At 48.1% G+C, this 24,937-nt stretch overlaps 1 protein-coding gene across 2 annotated transcripts in view; it reads right to left on the reverse strand.

Moving 5' to 3' along the window:
* RHCE (Rh blood group CcEe antigens) overlaps positions 1-24,937 on the reverse strand; it is a 57,938-nt gene that overhangs the window by 24,141 nt on the left and 8,860 nt on the right. For both annotated transcript variants that reach the window (XM_032759365.2, XM_058444030.1), the window contains exons 2-6: positions 21,486-21,672; positions 15,410-15,560; positions 6,111-6,258; positions 4,869-5,035; positions 3,101-3,238 (exon numbers count right to left, since the gene is read on the reverse strand). In XM_032759365.2, the coding sequence (XP_032615256.1) occupies positions 3,101-3,238; positions 4,869-5,035; positions 6,111-6,258; positions 15,410-15,560; positions 21,486-21,672 (791 nt within the window). The remainder of the gene's footprint in view (positions 1-3,100; positions 3,239-4,868; positions 5,036-6,110; positions 6,259-15,409; positions 15,561-21,485; positions 21,673-24,937) is intronic.

Genomic DNA, 24,937 nt, shown 5'->3' on the forward strand with positions numbered 1-24,937 from the left:
GCAGACTGGCAGGAGAGACCCATATTCCCTACCCACCCCTTTCACACACCATTGGTATCCAGGGCACCAAAGGGGGATGAACACTAAGGCTCACCTCAAAGAAGCCCTTCTCGGACTTGAATGTGCACTCACATCATCGGGGAGTTTGTTGAAATGAAGAGTTGGCTTTACTGGATGTGGGGTGGGGTCTAAGAGCATTTCTAACAAGGTCCCTGATGATGCCGATGCTGCTGGTCCACAGACCACACTTTGAGTAGCAAGGGTCTAGTGTAGGCACTATTCACAATTTCAGCTGATAATTCCTTGTGGTGGGGGCTGCTCTGTGCACTGTAGGATGTCAAGCAGCATCCCTGGTCTCTCCCCACGAGCTGCCAGTAGCAGCCCTCACCCCACTGTGTCAACCAAGAACGCCTCCAGGCATTGTCAGATGTCCCCTGGGGGGTGACCGAGACCCACTGGTCTAGCCCAAATTTAAGCACCATCCCAAAGACAACACAGCTGGTTAGAAACAAAGCATGAGGCCACACCTCCTGATCCCTACTCAGTAATCCTTCCTCCCCATCACTCAGCCTCCCACACAGCCATGAGCCAGCAGATGTGGACACATGTGCAAATCCAATCAGGCTGGTTCCTTCCTTAGGATCCCCATTAGTCTTCAGAATAAAAATCCAGGTCGGGCGCGGTGGCTCACGCCTGTAATCCCAGCACTTTGGGAGGCCGACGTGGGCGGATCACCTGAAGTCGGGAGTTCAAGACCAGCATGGCCAACATGGCGAAACCCCGTCTCTACCAAAAACACAAAAAATTAGCTGGGCGTGGTGGTGGGCGCCTGTAGTCCCAGCCACTCAGGAGGCTGAGGCAGGAGAATGGCGTGAACCCGGGAGGCGGAGCTTGCAGTAAGCCGAGATCGCACCATTGCACTCCAGCCCGGGCAACAGAGCGAGGCATCGTCTCAACAACAACAACAACAACAACAAACAAAAAACACACACACACAAAAATTAGCCAGGCGTGGTGGTGGTCACCTGTAATCCCAGCTACCCAGGAGGCTGAGGTAGGAGAATCACTTGAACCCGGGAGGTGGAGGTTGCAGTGAGCCGAGATTGCACCACTGCACTCCAGCCTAGGTGACAGAACGAGACCCTGTCTCAAAAAATAAATAATAAACAAATAAATAAAAATCCAGACTCCTCAACTAGCCCAGGAAGTGTGCCTGAGCACCTCCCATCTTTCAGGGATCTGGGTCCACCACGCTCCTGGGTGGACCCTATGCCTTTAGAATGCCTGTTTCCTGGTTGGGCCACACACTCTTCTTACCATTAAGCTTTCATACATACTGTTCCTTCTGCCTGGAATACATTCCCCATGTCTCTGCCTGGCTAATACTACTTATCTGTCAGCACTTGGCTGTTAACTGTTTCCTCTGCTCCAGGAAGCATTTCCGGACCCATCCCAGGCTAGCTTAGACGTGCCCTGTAGCTGTTCTCACACTGTATTGTGTTTATCCATTTCCCTCACTAAACTATAGCTTGAAAAGCAAGATGAGTGTTAAAACGTATGTGTTGAATGAAGGAATGATGAATGAATGAATATATGAATGAATGAGTGAATCATTTTTGAACAGTCTTGCCAGTGACGAAGTCAAGGAAACAGGCTCAGGGAACGCGATGGGGCTGAGCCTGATGATAACTTGCTATGTGTTCTTTTTTCTGCCCTTCCTCCTTTCATTTCAGGGTTTCAAAGCCAGAGGAGATAAACGAAATTTGTTCCCCTTGCAAAGATGAAAATCAGATTTGCCCTGGTTTTGGCCAAATCAAAGTATTGATACGTTTTTCCTTATTTATTTTATTTTATTTTTTAATGACCTCCAATTCCATCCATGTTGCTGCAAATGGCAGGATTTCATTCTTGTTATGGCTGAATAATATTCCACTGTGTATATAAACCACTTTTTTTTTTTTTGAGACAGAGTCTTGCTCTGTCGCCCAGGCTGGAGTGCAGTGGCGTGATTTCGGCTCACCGCAACCTCTGTCTCCCAGGTTCAAGTGATTCTAGCGTCTCAGCCTCCTGAATAGCTAAGATGACAGGTGCCTGCCACCACGCCTGGCTAATTTTTGTATTTTTAGTAGAGATGGGTTTCACCATGTTGGCCAGGCTGGTCTTGAACTCCTGACCTCAGGCGATCTGCCCGCTTCGGCCTCCCAAAGCGCGTGAGCCACCGCGCCTGGCCAGTTTTTCCTAATTTTAGGTTGAAATGGACTCCCTGAATAGCCACGGTTCATCCAAATCCAGCCTTCGAAAATCTACTCCTTTTTCCTCCATCAAGCCTTCAAACCCATGAAGATTTGCTGTCCCTAAATATTTCTCTTAGAGAAGCACATTATAACCAATTGGCTATAATGAAGTCTTCTGGAATGATCAGGATTTGCTGAGTATTGGAGAAAGATCCATCCACTTAGAAGAAGAATTAAACAATCAGAAGTAGACACGACCTGGACCATCAGCCCAGCACTCCCTCTTCTGGGTGCTGCTCCTCTCACATCATCCACGTGGTTCCCCAGCAGCAGTGACATATGCACGATGTGCCCACCCCCAGCTGAAGACAACATTATCCAAGTTAAACCAAAGAGCCCCTTCTCCAGAGAATTTGGGATTGGGGCCAAGAGATTCCATCCACCAGGCTGCTTTCTTGAAGCAAAAGATTATAGCCCACAATGTGGGGTGAAAGAGGAGGAAGCAGGTCTACAGAGTAAGAATAAAGCAGATATTCAGGAAAAGCAAAGAAAGAAGTAAAACAGGGGCTTCTGGGCTCCCCACAACACTCCAGTCCCTGTCCTTGAGTTCTGTGACACCCCAGTAGCCTGATAACAAATTCTCCCCAATGCCCAAGCAAGCTCAAATGGGTTCTGCCACCTGCTCCCCAGCATCCTAACAAATGCACCACCGAGCCAGGATGGATCCCTCACTAGGCGTTGAAGCCAACAAGAGAACGCGCCAACACCTGCCTAATGCAGCTGTGCACTGCACAGTGGCCCATCAGGTCCCAGCGTCCTGCTGGCCTTCAGCCAAAGCAGAGAGGGTTAGTTGTCTAGTTTCTTACCGGCAGGCACTTGGCTCCCCCGATGGAGATCAGCCCAGCCACAAGACCCAGCACCATGGCAAGCCATGGAGAAGAGATCAGGTGACACGAGGTACCCACAGCCACGCCTCCTGCCAACACCGCATTGTGCATATAAGTCTGCAAAGAAATAGCTTGTGGGTAAAGGAAGCAAGGTAGAGAGAGAACACCATCTTGCTGCGAGTGACCAGCGCGCTGGGAACAAGTCAACCCTGTAACATCCTCCCTGCTTTGCTGATCCTGAAACCACCTCTCCCCTGTGTTGGGGCAATGTGTCCTTCATCAGTGGACATGATGGGCCAGCTCACTACTGCCTCTTAGGCTCAGGGCACAGTTACCCTGATTGTGCAGCATTTAGGGAATGAGCTGGGAAATCCAGGTGCTCAGCATCCTAGCCACCCATCACGCTCATTAGTGATGTGTCCCCGGGCAGTGGGGAGAATGGGTTTTTGTTTTATTTTTCAGAGAGAGGGTCTCTGTATGTTGCCTGGGCTGGTCTTGAACTCCTGGCCTCAACCAATCCTCTTGCCTCAGCCTCCCAAAATATTGGGATTACAGGTGTGAGCCACTGCACCTGGCCTAGAAGAATGGGGTTTTGGATGTACCTTCTTCACAAGGTTATTTTAAGGATTAAATGAGTTTCCACATATAAAGCTCTTGGCCCAGTGTCTGGCATAGAACATGACTAAATGCCCAGTAGACACAAATCATTGTTATTGTTTTTATTATTATTATTGGCTACTTGGTGCCTGTGCCACCCTGTATGACTGGGCCCAGTTCCAATAACCTGGGCCTTGTTGCTGGGTCATAGCTCTGCTATGTCCTTCACTGCTCCAGAACCGGAGTCTGGCCTTGCTCTTATCTGACACCCTCAGCTGTCACCTAGGATTAGCCTCTGGGCTTCCCTGAGCTGACACCCACTCCTGCCTTGCTGGGTGTCTTAGACTTGCTGTCACCATGGAACTCATGGCCACTCACTTCCTCTTAGCACTGAATTCTGCTGAAGCTGTCATCTGTGGCCACATTCTTTCCACTCCAGCCCCCGAGTCCCTCCCACCCCAGCCCCACCACTGGTCTGTCCAGACTTCCCTCCAACACCACCAGCTGGACCCCCTGCCCCCATCATCATGAGAACTTGTTTTGTCTCCCCTCTCACCCATCTCTGCCCACAAGACTCACACACACCATCCTCTCTCTGTATTAATAGCAGCAGCTAATGTTTGCCTACTGCTTACTCCCCGTTAAGCACTCTACATGCACCATCTCTTAATTCCCACTTTACAGATGAGGCCACTGAGACTCAAAACGTTGAAGTGGCTTGACCAGGGCCACATGGCTAGTGTCACATACTTCTCAACTTCTGATTCTGATGGTTCCATTCTTGAGATTTGTTGGGGGGAAGAGAGAGGCTGGCTAATTCTAGTCTAGTCTGTTGCTGCTGACTCTTGCTCATGGTGACAGACTTTTAGCAACTAGCAGAAACGGGGTTCAAACTCAGGTTGGTTTCATGTTAGCGTGGATGGATCTAATCACTCCCCCCAGAAAGGCTTTGGTCACTGGACAGTCTCCTGAGTCCCAGGCCCACTGTGACCCACCGTTCTTCCTAGAGCTCCACTGTAGAGGCAGGCACAGCTCCACCACCCGGCATGCCCTCTCCCAACCCACGTTGGCCCTGGGGTGGGGAGGAGCATAAATATGTGTGTCAGTCCTGTTAGACCCAAGTGCTGCCCAAGGGCAGCACCCTACTCACCATGTTGATCTTCCCTTGAGGGTGAGCCAAGGATGACACTGAGATGGCTGTCACTGTGCTGACTGCTAGAGCATAGTAGGTGTTGAACACGGCATTCTTCCTTTCGATTGGATTTGTCAGCAGAGCAGAGTTGAAACTTGGCCAGAATATCCACAAGAGGAGGGTGCCTGGGGGCCAGAGAGGGTGGTTGGCCAGAACCACACTCCTGCTCCAAAGGTCTGAGCCTCAAGGGGTTTTGGATGAGAATCCTAGGGCTGGAGAGTCTCAGCCTTGTCACTTAAGAGTTAGATGGGGAAGTCACGTCTCCCCTCCAAGCTCTCAAGCTGATACCAGCTAACCACATTTTACAGACAAGGAAACAAAGGCCAGGAGGGTTGAAATCTGCATACCCCAGGCCTCCTGAACCTGCTCTGTGATGGTCAAATGCTTATTTTTATTTTTTTATTTTTCTTTTTAATTCAGATGGAGTCTTGCTCTGTTGCCCAGGCTGGAGTGCAGTGGTGCGATCTTGGCTCACTGCAACCTCCACCGCCTGGATTCAAGAGATGATCCTGCCTCAGCCTCCCAAGTAGCTGGGATCACAGGCGTGCACCACCACGCCCAGCTAATTTGTTTGTATTTTTAGTAGAGATGGGCTTTCGCCCTGTTGGCCAGGCTGGTCTCGAACTCCTGACCTCAGGTGATCCCCCTACCTTGGCCTCCCAAAGTGCTGGGATTATAGCTTGAGCTACCATGCCTGGCCCAAATGCTTATTTGTTTTTAAATGAATGTGCTGCTTTAACTTGACCCCATGGCCTGACAGTCCTTTGCCTACTATCAAGCTCACTGCCTGATTTTCTATTAGCCTCTCCCAGCAGTCTAAGTTCATCATTTTCAAAGCAGATTTTCAAAGTACAACATTATTACTATTCCCACCCTTGTTCCTTCACTCCTGGGCCCTACTTTCTTCACTTGTCCATTTCCCTCCTTTCAGTTGAAAATAAAGGGATTGGATAAACTTATTGAAACTCACACATAATGAGTCTCTCCTTTCTAGTGGATATTAATGAAGAGAGGTCCCTAAAAGGAAACGCTTAATTCAAAGGTATGAATTTAACAAACACTACTCAAAGACATGAATCATGATGAAAGGGCTTCAGACACGCAGGGGAAGTTGGTAGAGTGAGATTTTTCAGCCAGAGCCTTTTCTGAGCCATTGTGCTCAGCCCAAGTATGAGACCACTCACCCCACCTTGTCCTTACCCAGCATGGCAGACAAACTGGGGCTGTTTCGTATCTGTTCTTTATCCTCCGTTCCCTCGGGTGGAGGCTTTGGCAGGCACCAGGCCACAGTCAGCCCAAAATAGGCTGCGAACACGTGGATGTGCATTATGTTCACGTGGTAGTCTGTCTGCAATAAAACCCAGTAAGAGCAGTGAGTGTCGGCATCCTCTGCCCACAGGCAAGCCCTGATGGTCCTTGGAGAAAGTTCAGAGCTTCACTTAGGAGGTGTGACTTGAAGCCATGAGACTGGTGGTCAGAGCTTACCCAGCCCAACCCAGCAGGCTTTGCCCAGACTGGAGTGCAATGGCGCAATCTTGGCTCACTGGAACCTTTGCCTCCCAGGTTCACGCGATTCTCCTGCCTCAGCTTCCCTAGTAGCTGGGATTACAGGCATGCGCCACCATGCTGGGCTAATTTTGTAGTTTTAGTAGAGATGGGGTTTCACCGTGTTTGCCAGGCTGGTCTCAAACTCCTGACCTCAGGCGATCCACCCGCCTCAGCCTCCCAAAGTGTTGGGATTACAGGCATGAGCCACCGCACCGGCCTTTTTTTTTGATTGTTTGTTTTTTCTTTTTTTGAGACAGAGTCTTGCTTCATTGCTCAAGCTGGAGTGCAGTGGTGTGGTCACAGCTCACTGTAGTCTCCAACTCCCGGGCTCAAGCAATCCTCCCACCTCAGCCTCCTGAGTAGCTGGGATTACAGGAGTGCACAACCATGCCTGGCCAATTTTTAAATTGTGTGTAAAGATGGAATCTCGCTATGTTGCTCAGGCTGGTCTCGAACTCCTGGGCTCAAGAGATCCTTCCCTCCCAAAGTGCTGGGATTACAAGCATGAGCCACCACACCCGGCCTATCAGTAGCTCTTATATGCTTTTGACCAAGGTTCACTTAGGTGTGGCAAAAACCCACATGGACATGCACCTCACTGATTCCTACTTCTCAGCAGAATTTTAACTCTGCAGGGAGTGATGAGTGATACAAATTTTGCAACATGAAGCAGCCAGACTTCTTATAATACCAAACTAAAGTCTTTGGTAAATTCTAGATATATTCTAATTTTGCATCATGACTATCACATTTTAGTAATGCTTAATAACTTACTTAGTGGGCTACTGGAGAAAGCTGGCAGCTGTGCTTTCTAAAAATACCCAGAATTGGCAGGATTTTTAGCACCATTTCCCACTGACCCCATCTTGGTTTAAGCCACCATCACCACTGCCCCAAATTGTTACAATAACCTCCTAACTGGTCTCCCCATTTCCACCCTTGTCTCCCTGTGGACTGTTCTCCACACAGCAGGCAGAGTGACCCTGTTAAAATGCTAGTCCGGCTGGGTGTGGTGGCTCACGCTTGTAATCCCATGTAATACCAGCACTTTGGAAGGCTGAGGTGGGTGGATCACCTGAGGTCAGGAGTTTGAGACCAGCCTGGCCAAGATGGCAAAACCCTGTCTCTACTAAAAATACAAAAATTAGCCGGGCGTGGTGATGCTTGCTTGTAATCCCATATACCTGGGAGGCTGAGGCAGGAGATTCACTGGAACCTGGGAGGCGGAGGCTGTAGTGAGCTGAGATGGTGCCACTGCACTCCAGCTTCGGCGACAGAGTGAGACTTTGCGTCAAATAAATAAATAAAATAAAATGCAAGTCAGATCGTACTACTCCTCTGCTCAGAAGCCTCCAGAGGCTCCCATGTCACTCAAAGTCAAGGTCCATGTTCTTGCCATGACCCTGCAGGATCCACTCTCGCCTGACCTCTCAGGCATCACCTCCTATTGCACTCCTCCACTTGCTCTTCTCTCATCCTCAAACCCACTAGCGTGTTCCCACTTTGGGTCATTCAGCTGCCTGAAATATTGACCCCCAGCCAGGGAGTAACAAGGGCAGGGTGGAGGGAGTAGTCCACCCTGGGTGCAAACAATCAGGGTGCCTTGTCTGTAGAGAGTTTCTAACAATTCTAAAGCCAACTAAAAAGTCTGTCTGCTTTTTATTTTTATTTACTTATTTATTTATTTTTGAGACGGAGTCTCGCTCTGTTGCCTGGCTGGAGTGCAGTGGCGCAATCTTGGCTCACTGCAACCTCCACCCGCTGGGCTCAAGTGATTCTCCTGCTTCAGCCTCCCAAGTAGCTGGGATTACAGGCGCCCACCACTGTGTCCGGCTAATTTTTGTATTTTTAGTAGAGACGGGGTTTCACCATGTTCCCCAGGCTGGTCTCTACCTCCTGACCTCAAGTGATCCATCTGCCTTGGCCTCCCAAAGCACTGGGATTACAGGCATGAGCCACCGCACCCAGCCTATTTTTTTATCACCATGTGCTGACAATTCTAAACAGCATGTGCGGCAAATAGCCCTCCCAGCGCCCTGCCGTTGTTCTGCCGCTGTTCTCAGGTACCCATGTGGCTTGTGCACTCGCTACCTTCAGGTCTGTACTCAAAAAACCACCCCCTTGATGAGATGAAGCTGCCCCTGGCCACCCTCTCAAACAGTTATCCTCTCTCCCCAACTTTTCGTGTTTCGTTTCTCCATTTTATTTTTCTCTGTGGTACTTACCACTTTCTAACATGCTATATCTTTTGCCTATTTTATCGCTTATTGGCAGTCTTTCCTTCTGGAACAGATGTTCCATGAGAGTTGTATTTTCCACTACCACAAGAGTGCCTGGTATATAGTAAATATCAAATAAATATTTGTGAAGTGAACAAATGATGGGAAAAAGCCCTCAGTCATACATAAAGATGAAAGTCCATGCAGTGCCCTGGTAAGAACTAAAAAGCAGGCTTGCGTTTTTCATCTCTTTGAGCTCCACCAGGAAGGAGTTCAGGAAGAACACTTGGGGATTCTTGGCCTGGTATATTCATTTCTTGAGCTGCCTGCACTGAAATGACTCTGGTCCCTGGCTCTGGTTCCCCCGAGCCCTCCTGCTGAAGAAACCCAGGATGAATTGAAGTTTTGAGGAAAATGAACACTCGAAATCAGTGCTAAGCCCTCCTCTAGACCAGTTAAGCTAGCAAGTCAAAGCTGCAGAGAAGAGAGGAGATGATATTACATGAATGCAGCCTTTTAAAGCAATCGTTATGAAGACTGCAACAAAGCAGGAAGAGGTTCGGGCTCACAGGGAGTGTTCTGCTTCTGAAATTTACCCCTCTTCTTGACAGCCATGTTTTTACTGTGTGAACTATCTCCCATGCCAGCTGCAGCTGGTTGGACCAGAGTGGAAAAATGACCCAGGGGACTGATCAGATTCTCTCTCCCTGGACTACAGAATTGAGACTAACTGAGAGAAAAGAGTAGTTTTCTGCAGGATCTGGGACATAGAAATGCAGGAACAAGTGGAGGTGGGTAGGTGGGTGGAGGGGACACGTTTTTTGCTAAAGAGAAAGCTGGTGTACAGAGATGTTAGATGTACAGAGAGAAACAGAGCCAAAAGATGGAGAGCACAGACTACCTGGGATCTCAGCGGCTTCTTATAGCCAGTTCCAGTGCCTTCCTGAGTCTGGCAGCACCTCCTGCCCTTGGAGGTTCTTTTTGTTTGTTTGTTTTTTAAAATTGTCCATACTACACAGATACGCCTTTATGGTTCTTACACTGAATTCTCTTCATTCTGCCTAAGAAAGCTCTGGTGACATTTTCTTCCTGGGAATCAGGGAGATCTCATTAATCCTTATATTAAACAGAGAGAAAAGGCAGAAAATGGGAGTGTGCAAACCGGAATCCAGGAGCCCATGGTGATATAAACAAATACATAGATGAGTGGATGAACAGAGAAGCGAAAGCTTTTCCTTACAGAAGAATGCCAACTATTGAAGGGAAGACGGAATTAGAAAACCAACATTGGCAATTATTATAGTACTAATTTATTCAGGGAACAATGAATGAACACTAAAATCAGTGGGTGAAAGTTGGATGATAAACAGGATTTCTGTAGGAAATTATCTCCTCACAAGATGTTTATTAATTACAAAGGGGAAAATAGTAACTTTGCAGTGGAAGATCCTGGCAGGTACCATCTTAACCCAATGATCACAGTTAACACACCTAGTAATGGGGCAAATTGATATCATGTCTTCTGATATGATATACTAAGAAGGGCACACACGGCTCTTGGGGAATTCCTACCAAAAATGCATACCCACAATCTATTCATGAGGAAGAGCAGACAAACCCACATTCTACAAAATAACTGGCTCAAAACTTCAAAACATGTCAAGGTCATGAAAGATAAAGAAAGATGAAGAAACTGTTCCAGATTGATGGAATTTAATAAGACATGAGAACTAAATGCAAGATGTAATCCTCAACCACAAAAAATATATGTATTTTTTTCTAGAAAGGATATCATTGAGAAAATTGGTGAAATGAGAATAAGGTAATCATAATATATCAATGTCAATTTCTCATTTTTGTTAACTGAACAATGGTTATGTAAGAGAATGTCCCCATGTTTTAGGAAATCGTGTTAGTCTGTTTTCACACTGCTATAAAGATACTTCCTGAGACTGGGTAATTTATAAACAAAAGAGGCTTAATTGACTCACAGTTTGGCATGGCTGGGGAGGCCTCAGGAAACTTAACAATCATGGTGGAAGGTGAAGGGGAAGCAAGGCACATCTTACCTGGTGGCAGGTGACAGAGAGACAGAAAGAGAGGAAGTGCCACACTTTCAAACCATCAGCTCTCCTGAAAACCCACTCACTGTCACAAGAACAGCATGGGGGAAACCACCTCTGTGATCCAATCACCTCCCACGAGGTCCTGCCCTCAACACATGGGGATTACAATTCGAGATGAGATTGGAGGGGGATACAGAACCCAACTGCATCAGAAATATACACTGAGGCTGGTTATGGTGGCTCACGCCTGTAATCTCAGCAATTTGGGAGGCTGAGACAGGTGGATCAACTGAGGCCAGGAGCTCAAGACCAGCCTGGCCAATATGGTGAAACCCCATCTCTACTAAAAATACAAAAATTAACTGGGCATGGTGGCATGCCTCTAATCCCAGCTACTCGGGAGGGTGAGGCACAAGAATTGCTTGAATCCAGGAGGTGGAGGTTGCAGCGAGCCGAGATCACACCACTGCACTCCAGCCTGGGTGATCTGGGTGATGGAGCAAGACTCTGTCTCAAAAAAAAAAAAAGAAATATACACTGAAGTATTTAGGGGTTAAAGTCACACACACAGATGAAGACAACCAAAAATTAATAAATACAAACTTCCATGCTGGGCGTGGTGGCTCACACCTCTAATCCCAGCACTTTGGGAGGCCAAGGTGGGTGGATCACCTGAGGTCAGGAGTTTGAGACCAGCCTGGCCAACATGGCGAAACTCTGTCTCTACTAAAAATACAAAAGTAGGCCAGGCGTGGTGGTGTGTGCCTGTAATCTCATCTACTTGGGAAGTTGAGACAGGAGAATCACTTGAACCTGGAAGGCAGAGGTTGCAGTGAGCTGAGATTGCAACATTGCAATCCAGCCTGGGTGACAACAGCGAAACTCCATCTCAAAAAAAAAAAAACTTCCCATATTCCCTCCCAGACCATTGTTCTTTTTTCCACCCCAAACATCCCCAGCTCCCTTGAAGAAGATGCCATCACACTCTCCCTTCCTTGCTGCGGTCTCAGCCTCCTGGCCGCCTCTTGGTCACTGATGATGTCAGTTCCTGCCCTCTAGCCTTTCTCTCCATCATTCTTCCACAAATGATCTTAGTTCACCCAACTCCTTCCTTCTCGGCTCCTTGACCGCTCATCTCTTTCCCTACGTTACACTTCTGCCACCCACTGTCAAGCCTTAGACCTTGTCATTACCAGCAACTGTGTTGCCTCCGAAGCCTCAGTTTCAAGCATTACACCTGATAACCACCACCACCTCCTATCTGTCCGGCTCACTTCCTTAAATTGCCTCCCTTCAGCAGCTCCAGTCAACAGAGCCTGAGAACAATGGTGATGATGAAAATAACAGCACTGCTGTAACACTTACCCCATGCCAGGCACTGTTCTAAATGCTTTAGAACAGTGTTCAAAATTGAACAAGTGTTCGTTCACTCGTTCAATTCTCACAACAGCCCTAGGAAGTAGCATTATTCTTATCCCCATTCTATAGATAGGGAAACTGAGGCACAGAGAGGTCAACTAAGGGGCCCAAATGGATTCAGCTAGTGTGGGTTGAGCTGAGATGTGTACCCAGGCTGCCAGGCTGGGCTCCCCATTTTCGCTCTCTCTCCTTTCTTAACCAGCTCACATTTTGTGGGCTACCGTTATACTTCCTCCTTTGCAAACAGCCCCATCTCTGGTCTCCCTTGGGCTTTGGGCTCACTCTGGGCAGCACCCCAGGCTAGGCAAGTTCAACTCTGCTTCTTCCACACCTGCCTGGAGCAGCTGCACACAGCCCTGGTCACTGATGCACTTTCCACCAACTACAAGCCCTAGGGACCCTGGCGCCAGCCTGCAGTCCCGCTGCACCCCTCCAGCCCTCTCACTCTCTTCCACTCCCACAGATGACCATACCACACCTTCCCTCTCCGCAAACCCCACCCCTCCTTCCCACCCTCACATGAGACTGATGATGGTGCCCCTTGTTTCTCTGAGAAAATACGAGTAATTAGTAAGGGATTTTCTCCTCTCCCTGCAGGAGACTGAACCTGTGGCACCCACCACCAAATCTGCCAGCCTATTCACAGTCCCTGCCATTTCTCTCGTTAAGATGAACTGTCCCTGCATCAGCCTAAAGGTATCAGTGCTCAAAATCCCACTCCTGCTTTCCAACTCAAAGGCTTGACTCTTACAATTCATCTCTCTTCTGTATCATCAGATTTTTCCTCTCGCTATCGGATTATTGCCCTCCTGCTTCTCCTCCATTTCTCTGTTCCCCTTTACAGCAAAGACCTTGGCAGGGCTGCCCCTGCATGCTGTCTCCACTTTCTCATCTCCCGCTCTTGAATCAGTCAAGCCAGGCTTTTGCCTTCATCCTCCTCTAAAACCATGCATGCCAAGGTCTCCTTGCCAAATCCAATGGCTACTTCTCAGCCCTCATCCTACTTGACCTCTCAGCAGCATTCAGCCCACCTGGGGCCCTCTCTTTCCTTGCCTTCCAGGACCTCACCCTCTCCTGGACTTCCTCCTGCCTCTCTAAGCACAATTCTGTCTCTTTTGCTGGCTCTTACACATGTCCCCCTCTAAAATGCAGGGTGTACTAGGACCCAGTCCTCAGACTTCTTCCCATCTCTCTTTATCCTCACTCCTGATGATCTCCTTGGGTCTCATGGCTTTAAACACCATCTGTATTGTAACAACCCCCAAATGTATATCCCTAGCCCTAACCGTTCCACTAAGCTTTAGACTTGTACATTTCCATTCAGTGTCTCCACTGGGGTGTTTCATACACATCTCTACCCCCACCCAACCTTAACCCTAACGCTACCACATTCGACACTGAACTCTGGGTTTTCCCTCCCAGATCTATCCCACCCCAGTGTTCCCCATCTCAGTAAATGGCACCAGCAGCCGCTGAGTTGTGCCAGATCAGAACCTTGAAGTCATCTTGACCCTCTCCCACCCCATGTGCAGTCCATCAGCAAATCCTGTCAATTCTGCCATTAAAATACAGTCAGGATCCAACCGCTTCCCACCACTCTCGCAGCTATTGTCCTAGTCTGAGTCTGGATGATGGCAGTCGCTGCCGCTCTGGTCTCCACCTGCTTCCTCTCTTGCCCCTTCAGTCTTTTCTGAACCCAGAAGCCAGAGTGATTATCTTAAAACATAAGTCAGATCATAGCTCTCCTCTGCCCAACACTCCCTAGTTCTCCCTGTATTTCTCAGAGTAAAATCCAAAGTCCTTTGGGATACTGAGGCACAGTAAAGGGGCTTCATGCTTTTTTTGGTAAACATGCATCATCTCATGTGATTAATTCAATTACTCCCTCAAAACCCTATGTGGTAGTACTGCTACCCTCATATTACAGACAAAGAAACTAAAGCTCTAAGAGGTTAAATTGCCCAGAGTCACAGGGGGATTTATGGCAGAGCTGGGATGCAAACCCCAGCCTTTGACTCCAAGTCCAGTGCACTTTCTTCTAAGCCAGGCTGGAACTGTGGGTTCTCGCTTGGGTTCTGCCACTATCTTGCTATGTGATCTTGGGCAGTCCCTTCCCCTCTCCAGGCATCAGCTTTCTCACCTATGAGATGGGAAGGTTGGCTATGTCCTCACTCAGGGTCAGGGTTACAGCAGAGGAGCTGGGAGAGCCATTTGGATTGGCCTTCCCTTCACAGCTGCCTTCAAACTTAGACTTTCGACAGGCTCTCCCAATGAGAGGACACGTGCAGTTACTGACACGCACTGACTGAAAGAAGATGCTGGCTGTACAAACTTGCTGGACCCACTGCTGGTGAGGCTCTGAGAATTAATTACTTTTATACAACCATAATTATGTCGTGAATAGCACAATCCTACAGGATTATACTGTAGTAGTTAAAGGCACTGGTTTGTTGTGTTTAAACATTTGCACAGACCACACTTTTGTAACCTCATTTGGGTATCTATCTATCTATCAATCTTTTCTTTTCTTTTTTCTTTTTTTTTTTTTTGAGATGAAGTCTTGCTCTTGTCCCCCAGGCTGCAGTGCAATAGCGCGATCTCGGTTCACTGCAACCTCCACCTCCCGGGTTCAAGCGATTCTCGTGCCTCAGCCTCCTGAGTAGCTGGGATTACAGGCACCTGCCACCATGCCCAGCTAAATTTTGTATTTTTAGTAGAGATGAGGTTCCACCATGTTGACCAGGCTGGTCTTGAACTCCTGACCTCAGGTGATCTGCCCTCCTCAGCCTCCCACAGTGCTGGGATTACAGGTGTGAGCCACCATACCCAGCCTGTCTGTCTGTCTATCTGTCTGTCTGTCTATCTATCTATCTATCTATCTATCTATCTATCTATCTGCCTATCTATTTATTTAGAGATGAGGTCTTGCTATGTTGCCGAGGTTGGTCTCCAACTCCCAGGCTCAAGCAATTCTTCCAACTCACATCTCAGCCTCCTGAGTAACTGAGACTACAGATGCATGCCACCACAACTGGATCATTTAGAAAAAATTACTTTTTAGAGATGAGGATCTTGCTATGATGCCCAGGCTGGTCTCAAACTCCTGGCCTCAAGTGATCTTCCCCCATCAGCCTCCCAAGTAGCTGGGATTACAGGTTGTCTTTATTTTTTAAAACCCTGGAAACCCCACCAAATGGAGATTTTGGCCCTTTTCTCCCAGGTCCCTCCTCCCAGCACCGTGACTCACTTTGAAGGTATTATTGATGACCATCCTCATGGTGCCAAAAGCTGTCAGCTCCACCAGCACCATCACCACCAACTGCACCAAGTTGACCTTCCCCAGGACAGCACCCACTGAGATCAGCGACGACATAGCACTCATGGTGGCCAGCCGAATACTGGGGGAGAGAGGGAGAGCCAGGATGACTGAGAAGGAAGGATGCCTCCCATTCATTCATTCATTCAACAAACACTGTTGGACACCTACTTCCTGTGGGAATAGAAGACAAGATTTCTACTCACCTGGACGCTGATGCTGCAGACTGGAGTGACCATCTCTTCTCCCGTTAAGGTGGCCTCTGCAGCCTGAGCCTTGTGGTCTGGCAGATGACTTAACCACCCTGTGCCTCAGTGCCTTCATCTATGAGGCATTGATCTACACACACTCATCCGACTGAGGATGATCAGGGTGACTGTTCCCTCAGGGGATCTGACAACTGGGATTCTGCCCAGTCTTCTTTTCTGCCGCCATCATTCAGATGCTCAACAGAGGGCACTCTTCCCCCACGGGCCTGCCCACATCCAGTCACCCCCATCCACATCTGGGGCCACTGTCCCTTCTCTCCCTCTCCGTGGCAGTGGAAAGAAACTGGATTTGGAATCAGGACAAGTCTGGCTTCCAGTCCCAGCCTTGCCACTCGAGTGGCTATTTCATCTCACTGAGCCTATTTCTCCTTCTGCAAATTAAGAATGATGATCAAACGTATCCCATGTTGGTGTCCTGGGGATGTGAAGGAGTATTCTTCCTATCGGTGTGTCTAGCACCAAGACTGGCACAAAGAACCAACTCCTGAAAAGACGCTAGCGTTATTAACACTATTACGATTCCTTCCTTCCCTCGACCAATGAGCATGCTCAGGAGGAGAAAATGATTTTTGTCTTGAAGGTACTTATGATCCAAAAAAAAAAAATGTACTTATGATCCAGACAGGCTACACCATTAGCCTGTCAACTAAGAATATATGTGATATCACAAGGCTAGTGGGGTTCATTGGAAGGAGAGGGTGATGCTGACTGGACTTATCAGGGAGGATTTCCTGGAGGAAGTGGTACTGAGCTGGACAATCCATGGACATCCAGTCTCCCCTGAGCACTTTGCTCTGAGACTCCCTCCTCCCTCTGGGAGTTAATGATGACGATGTTACAACCACAGCAACAGTGATGATCATGATTTATTATAAGAGCATTTTGTAAAACAGGCTTGTAAGAGCATCACCTCTTTTAAATTTTAACCCTATAAGGCTGGGCGCAGTGGCTCATGCCTGTACTGCCAGCACTTTGGGAAGCCAAGGCAGGTGGATCACTTGAGGCCAGGGGTTCAAGACTAGCCTGGCCAACATGGTGAAACTCTGTCTCAACTAAAAATACAAAAATTACCTGGGCATGGTGGCACATGCTTGTAATCCCAGCCACTCTCGAGGCTGAGGCACGGGAGTCACTTGAAACCGGGAGGCAGAGGTTGCAGTGAGCCGAGATCGCACCACTGCACTCCAGCCTGGGCGACAGAATAAGACTCTGTCTCACAAAAAGAAAAAAAAATGTAACTCTCTGTGCGACTCTCTGTGAAATCGTGCTAGCTTACCATTCAGTATCCCCATTTTACAGAGGGTCACGTAGAGGATTAAAATGGATTTTTTGGAAACAGTCATGCCAGCTGATCACAAATGTGAGGTTCAAATCCAGCTGGCCTAGATCCAAAGCCTGTGCTCTGAAGTCTGGACTCAGCTTCCCCAGTGTTTGCTGCAGACTATGCCCGCTTAAGCCTCAAGGACTTTAGGGGAAGGTCAGAAAAGGGCAAAGGGCATGGGGAACGACTCTTACAGGGACCAGGAATTTAGAATAAGGGGTTACTCAATGTTCCAACGTGCCCGGACAGGTTATTCCTTTTAAGTGGGTGTTCATTTCATTGACAAAGGCTTAACTCAGGAGCGTGTGTGCCAGCGGCAGTACTTCGTTCCTCAAGGGCCAGTTTGTGCTGGGGAGGTGCTAAGACAGTGATGTGCAGTGGTTAGGAGCGCGCTCTCAGGTCTAGGCTGCCTGGGCTGGAATCTTGACTCAGCCACTTTCTGGCTGTGTGATCGTGGGCAACTTATTTAATCACTCTGTGCCTTGGTGCCTCCATTTATAAGGTGGACCAAATGCCTCTGGAGCCACGGTAAGGGCAAAGTGAGTTGATATATGTCAAGTGCAATAAAAGAGTTGGTTATTGCTATTATCTTCTAGGGAGAGTCCTGGAGATTTCAAAATACATTAAAAATGTCGCACTTTTAAGGCCAGGAATGGTGGCTCACACCTGTAATCTTGGCACTTTGGGAGGCTGAGGTGGGAGGACTGCTTAAGGCCTGGAGTTTGAGAACAGCCTGGGCAACATAGTGAGACTCCATCTCTACAAAAAGCAAAAAAAAAAAAAAAAAAGCTAGGTGTGGTGGTGTGTGCCTGTGGTCTCAGCTACTCGGGAGGCTGTAATTCCAGTACTTGTCGGAGCCGAGGTGGGCAGATCACTTGAGCCCAGGAATTTGAGACCAGCCTGAACAACACAGTGAGACCCTGTCTCTGCAGAACACAGAAAAATCAGCTAGGCATGGTGGTGTGCACCCATAGTCCCAGCTACTTGGGAGGCTGAGGCAGGAGGATCACCTGAACCCAGTGAGGTTGAGGCTGAGTGAGCCATGATCGTGCCACTTCACTCCAGCCTGGACAACGGAGTGAGACTCTGTCTCAAAAACAGTTTTAGGCCAGCCACAGTGGCTCATGCCTGTAATCCCAGTACTTTGGGAGGCCTAGACGGGTGGATCACTTGAGGTCAGGAGTTCGAGACCAACCTGACCCACCTGGTGAAACCCCATCTCTACTAAAAATACAAAAATGAGCTGGGCATGGTAGCGGGTGCCTGCAAAAAAATTTAACTCAGGAGGCTGAGGTGGGAGGATCACTTGAGCCCAGGAGGCAGAGGGTGCAGTGAGCTATGATTGTACCACTGCACTCCAGACTGGGCAACAGAGCAACACCCTGTCTCTAAAAAAATACAAATAAAAATTTTAAAACATCCCACTTCAGGGTTCCGTTTATTTTCATTTTTGTTCCAATAGCCATTTGCTAAGTTATTAGTATGTGAGGAAAACAAAGAACAATGTTGAGTAAGATAGGCCCCTCCCCTGAAGGGACTCAAAACAGAACCAAATCAGTCTCAAGTCAAGTGGCACAAGCTGGAGTGTTGCCAAGGGGGAGTACCCCGTCCCCAGGGGCAGGCCTGGGCACCACCCATCAGCACAGCCCTGACGGTCAGGAAGGAGCCAGTTTCAGCAGGGGTCACCCCTAGGGGGATCCAAGCAGTCGGGGTGGGGCAGGGGAGTTCACTCAGGCTGTGAGTGACTTCTCTTCTCGTCTTCCTGGATTAAGTCAAGAACAAACAGGTCCCTGTGGACATCAGATGAAGGGAGCAGCCCTAGACGCCTCCTGCCCCATTCTGCTGTGGTGCAGAAGGCTGAAGGCTGGTGTGACCTTAAGCTAAGGCAGCGACACCAAACCAGGGCCACCACCGTTTGAATTCCCCCAGGGTGCCCTTTGTCACTTCCCAGGTGGATGCAGTGTGTGAATGTGTGCATGCGTGTGTGTGTGTGTGTGTGTGTGTGTGTGTGTGTGTGTGTGTGTATTGAATCCCCATGGGAATTAACTCTACGACTGCTTTTTTGTTTTGTTTTGTTTTGTTTTTGAGACGGAGCCTCGCTCTGTTGCCCAGGCTACAGTGCAATGGCACGATCTCGGCTCACTATGGCCTCCGCCTCCTGGGTTCAAGTGATTCACCTGCCTCAACCTCCCAAGTAGCTGGGATTACAGGCGCCTGCCACCACACCCAGCTAATTTTTGTGTTTTTAGTAGAGACAGGATTTCACCATGTTGTTCAGGTTGGTCTCGAATTCCTGACCTCAGGTAATCCACCTGCCTAGGCCTCCCAAAGTACTAGGATTACAGGCATGAACCACCACGCCTGGCCTAAAACTGGTTTTTTGTTTTTTTTTTGAGACGGAGCCTTGCTCTGTCGCCCAGGCTGGAGTACAGCGGCATGATCTTGGCTCACTGCAAACTCCGCCTCCTGGGTTCACGCCATTCTCCTGCCTCAGCCTCCCGAGTGGCTGGGACTACAGGCGCCTGCCACCACTCCCGGCTAATATTTTGTATTTTTAGTAGAGACAGGGTTTCTCCATGTTAGCCAGGATGGTCTCGATCTCCTGACCTCATGATCCACCTGCCTCGGCCTCCCAAAGTGCTGGGATTACAGGCGTGAGCCACCGCGCCCCGCCCCTAAAACTGTCTTTTGAGACAGGGTCTCACTCTGTTGTCCAGGCTGGAGTGAAGTGGCACAATCATGGCTCACTCAGCCTCAACCTCACTGGGTTCAGGTGATCCTCCTGCCTCAGCCTCCCAAGTAGCTGAGACTGTGGGTGCACACCACCACGCCTAGCTAATTTTTCTATTTTCTGCAGAGACAGGGTCTCACTGCATTGCTCAGGCTGGTCTCAAACTTCTGGGCTCAAGTGATCTGCCCACCTCGGCTCCCAAAAGTACTGGGATTACAGGTGTGACCCACCATGCCCAGCCTCTAAACCTTTTAAAAAAGAAAAATACATAGAGTTTTTTTCCCCCAGGGCCAATCGGGAGCTGGCTAGACTGTGTTTCATGTTCTGACCACTCTGCATCATGTGGAAAAGGTTATAATAAAAAGTTGGAGCCACCTCCACCACTTAGCTGTGTGGCCCTAGGCAATGCCTTGCCCTCTCTGAGCTTCCACTTCCTTAACTGTATACCAGGTTAGATCCCTACCTGGAAGAGTTAAACAAAATAATATTTGTGGAGTGCTCAGCACAGTTCCTGGCTCCTAGAGAAATGTTTAACAGCAGTGCCCAGAGGTTTAGCAGGGTCTTAGAAGGGGAGGCTGGAATGGCCTTGAGAGGTCCCTAAGATGTCTAGGATGAATGTTTACCATCATCTGGGCAGCACAGAGATTCAGAGTTTTGAACAAAACAAAACAATGTTTCAGGAAAAAATTTAGCCTAGTTCCTCCTATTAAGTGCCAATGCCCTTTTAATACGTGTATAGTTGATGTGTAACCATCACCCCGGTGAACATAGAGAATATTTTCTGCACCCCATGAGGTTATTTTGTGTTCCTTCCTAATCAATATCCACTTCCTGCCCAGGTAACCACTATTCTGACTTCTAGCACCATACATTAGTTGTGATGGTTCTTAGCATTTCACACAAATGCATCTAAACGAAGCACAGGTAATTTAATGAAAATAAAGGCGTGGCTATTTCTTGTCTAGCAGCATTAGGGGGCTGAAAGTCCTTTCTTTTCAAGAGAATGTCTCTCAGACTGGACGCATTGGCTCATGTCTGTAATCCCAGCACTTTGGGAGGCCGAGTCGGGCAGATCACCTGAGGTTAGGAGTTTGAGACCAGCCTGACCAACACGGAGAAACCCTATCTCTACTAAAAATACAAAATCAGCCAGGCGCGGTGGCACATGCCTGTAATCCCAGCTACTCAGGAGGCTGAGGCAGGAGAATCGCTTGAACCCAGAAGGCTGAGGTTGTGGTGTGCCGAGATAGCGCCATTGCACTCCAGCCTGGACAACAAAAGCGAAACTCCATCTCAAAAAAAAAAAAAAATAGAATGTCTTTCTAGGTGTGGCATGCCTATTTCTCTCTGTCTAACGTGTTTCTTTCTTACTTTTTCCATAAACTTATATTCATTATGTAACTTTACAAAATCATAATCGACAATAACAGGAAAGAAAGGATGCAGGAGGAATGTAGGCCTGGACTCCTTGTGATACACAGAGTAGGGCTGTCCAGTAAAATACAGGATGCCCAGTTAAATATGAATTTTAAACAATGAATAATCTTTTAGTATAAGGATGTCCTAAATATTGCACCGCATTGGTGCTAGACAGAGAGGGGGCAATAACCCAGATCTTTTGGAACCTGTCCTTTCGGGTTCCATTCCCTCTATGACCCAGAAGTGATCCAGCCACCATCCCAATACCTGAGCAGTTTGATGACCACCTTCCCGGGAGGGAACTGGCTCAGGAAGCCGTCCAGCAGGATTGCCCACTGCACACCAAGCGCCAGCATGAAGAGGTTGAAGGCCACACTGCTCCAGCTGTGTCTCCGCAAATTCGAGGTGAGGAAGCCCAAGCCAAGGGCCGCCATCACGGTCAGATCTTGGCCGACTGCTCAGTGGGGAGATGGCGAGAAGGAGGAGGGGGAAGCAGACGAGATTTAGGGTGGTGTGAAATTAGAGTCTTACAAAATGGCAGCTGGAAGGGACATGCGAGATCATTTAGAAGTATTTTGTCAAGTTACTTTGCCTCTTTGAGCCTCAATGTTCTCAGCTGAATAATGGGGATAACATACACATGCTGTGTGGGGATAAGGTAAGGATTAGAGGAGCTAAAGCTAATTAAGCACTTAGGGCAGGGCCTGGCCCATATGACTGCTCAGTAAATGTGGCAATTATTGTATTATTAAACCTAATAATAAGAACAAGTGTAAAGCACACGTGCTTGACGCACATGGACACTCAGTAAATAAAGGTCATTGCTGCTGTTATTGCATATCAGGGCCAACCCCCTGGCTGGGCACATGAGAAAATAAGGCCACAGAAGCCAAGTGACTTGGCCCAGGACACAGAAAAGAGAGGGCAGAGATAGGCCCAGTGCTCTTGTTTTTGGGAACCACATAATCTTCACAGCAAACCTCCCTCCCTTTGCCACCTGCTGTGACGGACCTGGGGAGCTGGCTGGCAGAAAACATCAGGGCCACCTGGGTAGCCCTCACCTTTCCCAGTCTCAGACCCTGGGCAGAGGCTGCTGTGGCAGGTGAGTGGAAGAGACGCACCTGAGGACAGGGAGGGGCCCAGCAAAGTGAAGAGGGTGAGCACTTTGGTTTAATTCCAGTTTTGAAACGGGTTAGCAGCTTAGCTCCAGAACAAGACAAACTTGGGTTCAAATCAGGACTCTGGCACCCTCTAACTATCTGGTCTTGATCTAGTTACTTAACATCTCTGAGCTTTATAACAGCCTACATTTCTTAAGCGTTTACCATGTGCCTACACTGTTTTAATCACTTTACACAGACTATCTTGTTTCATTCTCACAACACTTTGACGTGGGCGCTGTTACTGTCACCATTTTACAGATATGAAAACCAAGGCACAGAGGAGTTACGTAACTTGCCCCGGTAGGTAGAGCTAAGATTTTTTTTTTTTTAATTTTGAGATAGAGTTTCACTCTTGTCACCCAGGCTGGAGTAGAGTGGCGAGATCTCGGCTCACTGCAACCTCTGCCTCCAGGGTTCAAGTGATTCTCCTGCCTCAGCCTCCCAAGTAGCTGGGATTACAGGTGCCCGCCACAATGCCTGGCTAATTTTTGTATTTTTAATAGAGAAGGGGTTTCACTATGTTGGTCAAGCTGGTCTCGAACTCCTGACCTCAAGTGATCTGCCCACCTCGGTTTCCCAAAGTGATGGGATTACAGACATGAGCCACAGGGCCCGGCCTACAGCAAGATTTAAACCTACATAATCTGCTGGAGCCTGTGCCTTGGACTACCACACCATCTGTCTTGTTCTTGTCTGTTAAATAGGGGAAATGAGCATACCTCCTTCATTAGGTTGCCAGAATCAAATGGTATATGTAATGCACATAATTGCTCCAAATTGTAAAAGCCATTTTATCAATAATCACCAACTGTTTTCGCACATGAATAAATGACTGGAGAGAGATCTTGAAGAATTTTTTTTTTTCCATCATGAATATTGCCTCTAAGTTTGGGAGATGTTTTACTTTTTTAGTTTTAGTGTTTAAATTTTCTGCAACCAGCATGTAGACAATTTTATTTTTTTTCGAGACAGAGTCTCTCTGTTGCTCAGGTTGGAGTGCAGTGGTGTGATCTCGGCTTGCTGCAACCTCCGCCTCCGGGGTTCAAGTGATTCTTGTGCTTCAGACTCCTGTGCTTCAGCGGGAACCACAGGTGCGCACCACCACGCCTGGCTAATTTTTATATTTTTAGTAGAGACAGGGTTTCACTATATTGGCCAAGCTGGTCTCGAACTCCTGACCTCATGTAATCCACCCGCCTCCGTCTCCCAAAGTGCTGGGATTACAGGCATGAGCCACCGTGCCCAGCCTAGACAATGTTTTTTAAAAAGGTGGAAGGGGAAGCATAGGCTTTGAGTTCACAGAGCTCTGTTCGATCCCAGCTCTATCATTTCCTATTAGATTAAACCTCACTAAATTGCCACCAATTGACTCTTTTGGACATATCAAAATATTAATTTAGGAGGCTGAGGTGGGCGGATCATGAGGTCAGCAGTTCGAGACCAGCCTGGCCAACATGGTGAAACCCCATCTCTACTAAAATTACAAAAAAATTCGCTGGGTGTGGTGGCAGGCACCTGTAATCCCAGCTACTCGGGAGGCTGAGGCAGGAGAATTGCTTGAACCTGGGAGGCAGAGGTTGCAGTGAGCCGAGACCGCACCACTGCACTCCAGCCTGGGCGACACAGTAAGACTCCGTCTCAAAATAAATAAATAAATAAATAAAATAAAATAAAATATCAATTTTTGTGTTTCAACTTCATAGCCCTGTGGTCTTGTAAGTTGCTTACTTTCCTTATCAGCTAAATAAGGGTAATTAGACCCACCTCAGAGGTTGCTGGGAAATCCAAAGGAAATAATGTTTTGTTCAGGTGCTTAGTACAGTGCCTGGCACATGGAGAATGCTCAATAAATAGTGGCTATTCATCAACATCATCATGACAATCACAGCAATAGGAACTCACCTGCCACTGGTCTCCGGCCCTGGCTTTGATAACAATGAGAAGCTCTCATTACTGGAACTCTCCAAAGTCTCAGAAAAAGTCTTTGATTTATAAAGTACATTTAAAGTCACTTCCATTGAAACATACACACACCTAGGGTCTGCCAGAGAGGACAAGGGAGGACACTGACATTTCCAAATCAACCTGACACCACCAGGATATAGGAGACCCCCAAGGACCTCCACGGGACCTGGGGATTTGGGGCGTGGGTGAGAAGTGGGCATTAGGAAGGATTCAACTCTTTGCACTTCTTCTGACAGCAGGGAGGGAGGTGCAGGGAATGTTTCTGTCTCCTGCTTGCATCCTTAGGAATGGGGGTGTGTGGCCAGGGGACATTATATACAGAGGTTCCTCTTGGGATTACTCAAATTCCCTCAGGAGCCAAGCAGGAAATATATATATGAAGGTGCAATGCACATGTGGGAACAGTGAGGCTCGTGTTCAGTAGGAGACTGCACGCCCCACTTAAGATATGCAAATTCAACCTTGTATTAAACACGATTGTTAAAGTGCATCTGCCATTTTGCAGCAATGCTGTAATGCATGGGGTCCAGACTTACTGAAGATTCCATGAGTAGCGCCAATTCTCCCATTTTCCTCTCATTTTACAGAAGG

This window comes from Hylobates moloch, unplaced genomic scaffold, assembly GCF_009828535.3.
Source record: "Hylobates moloch isolate HMO894 unplaced genomic scaffold, HMol_V3 SCAFFOLD_9, whole genome shotgun sequence".
Classification (NCBI taxonomy): Eukaryota; Metazoa; Chordata; class Mammalia; order Primates; family Hylobatidae; genus Hylobates; species Hylobates moloch.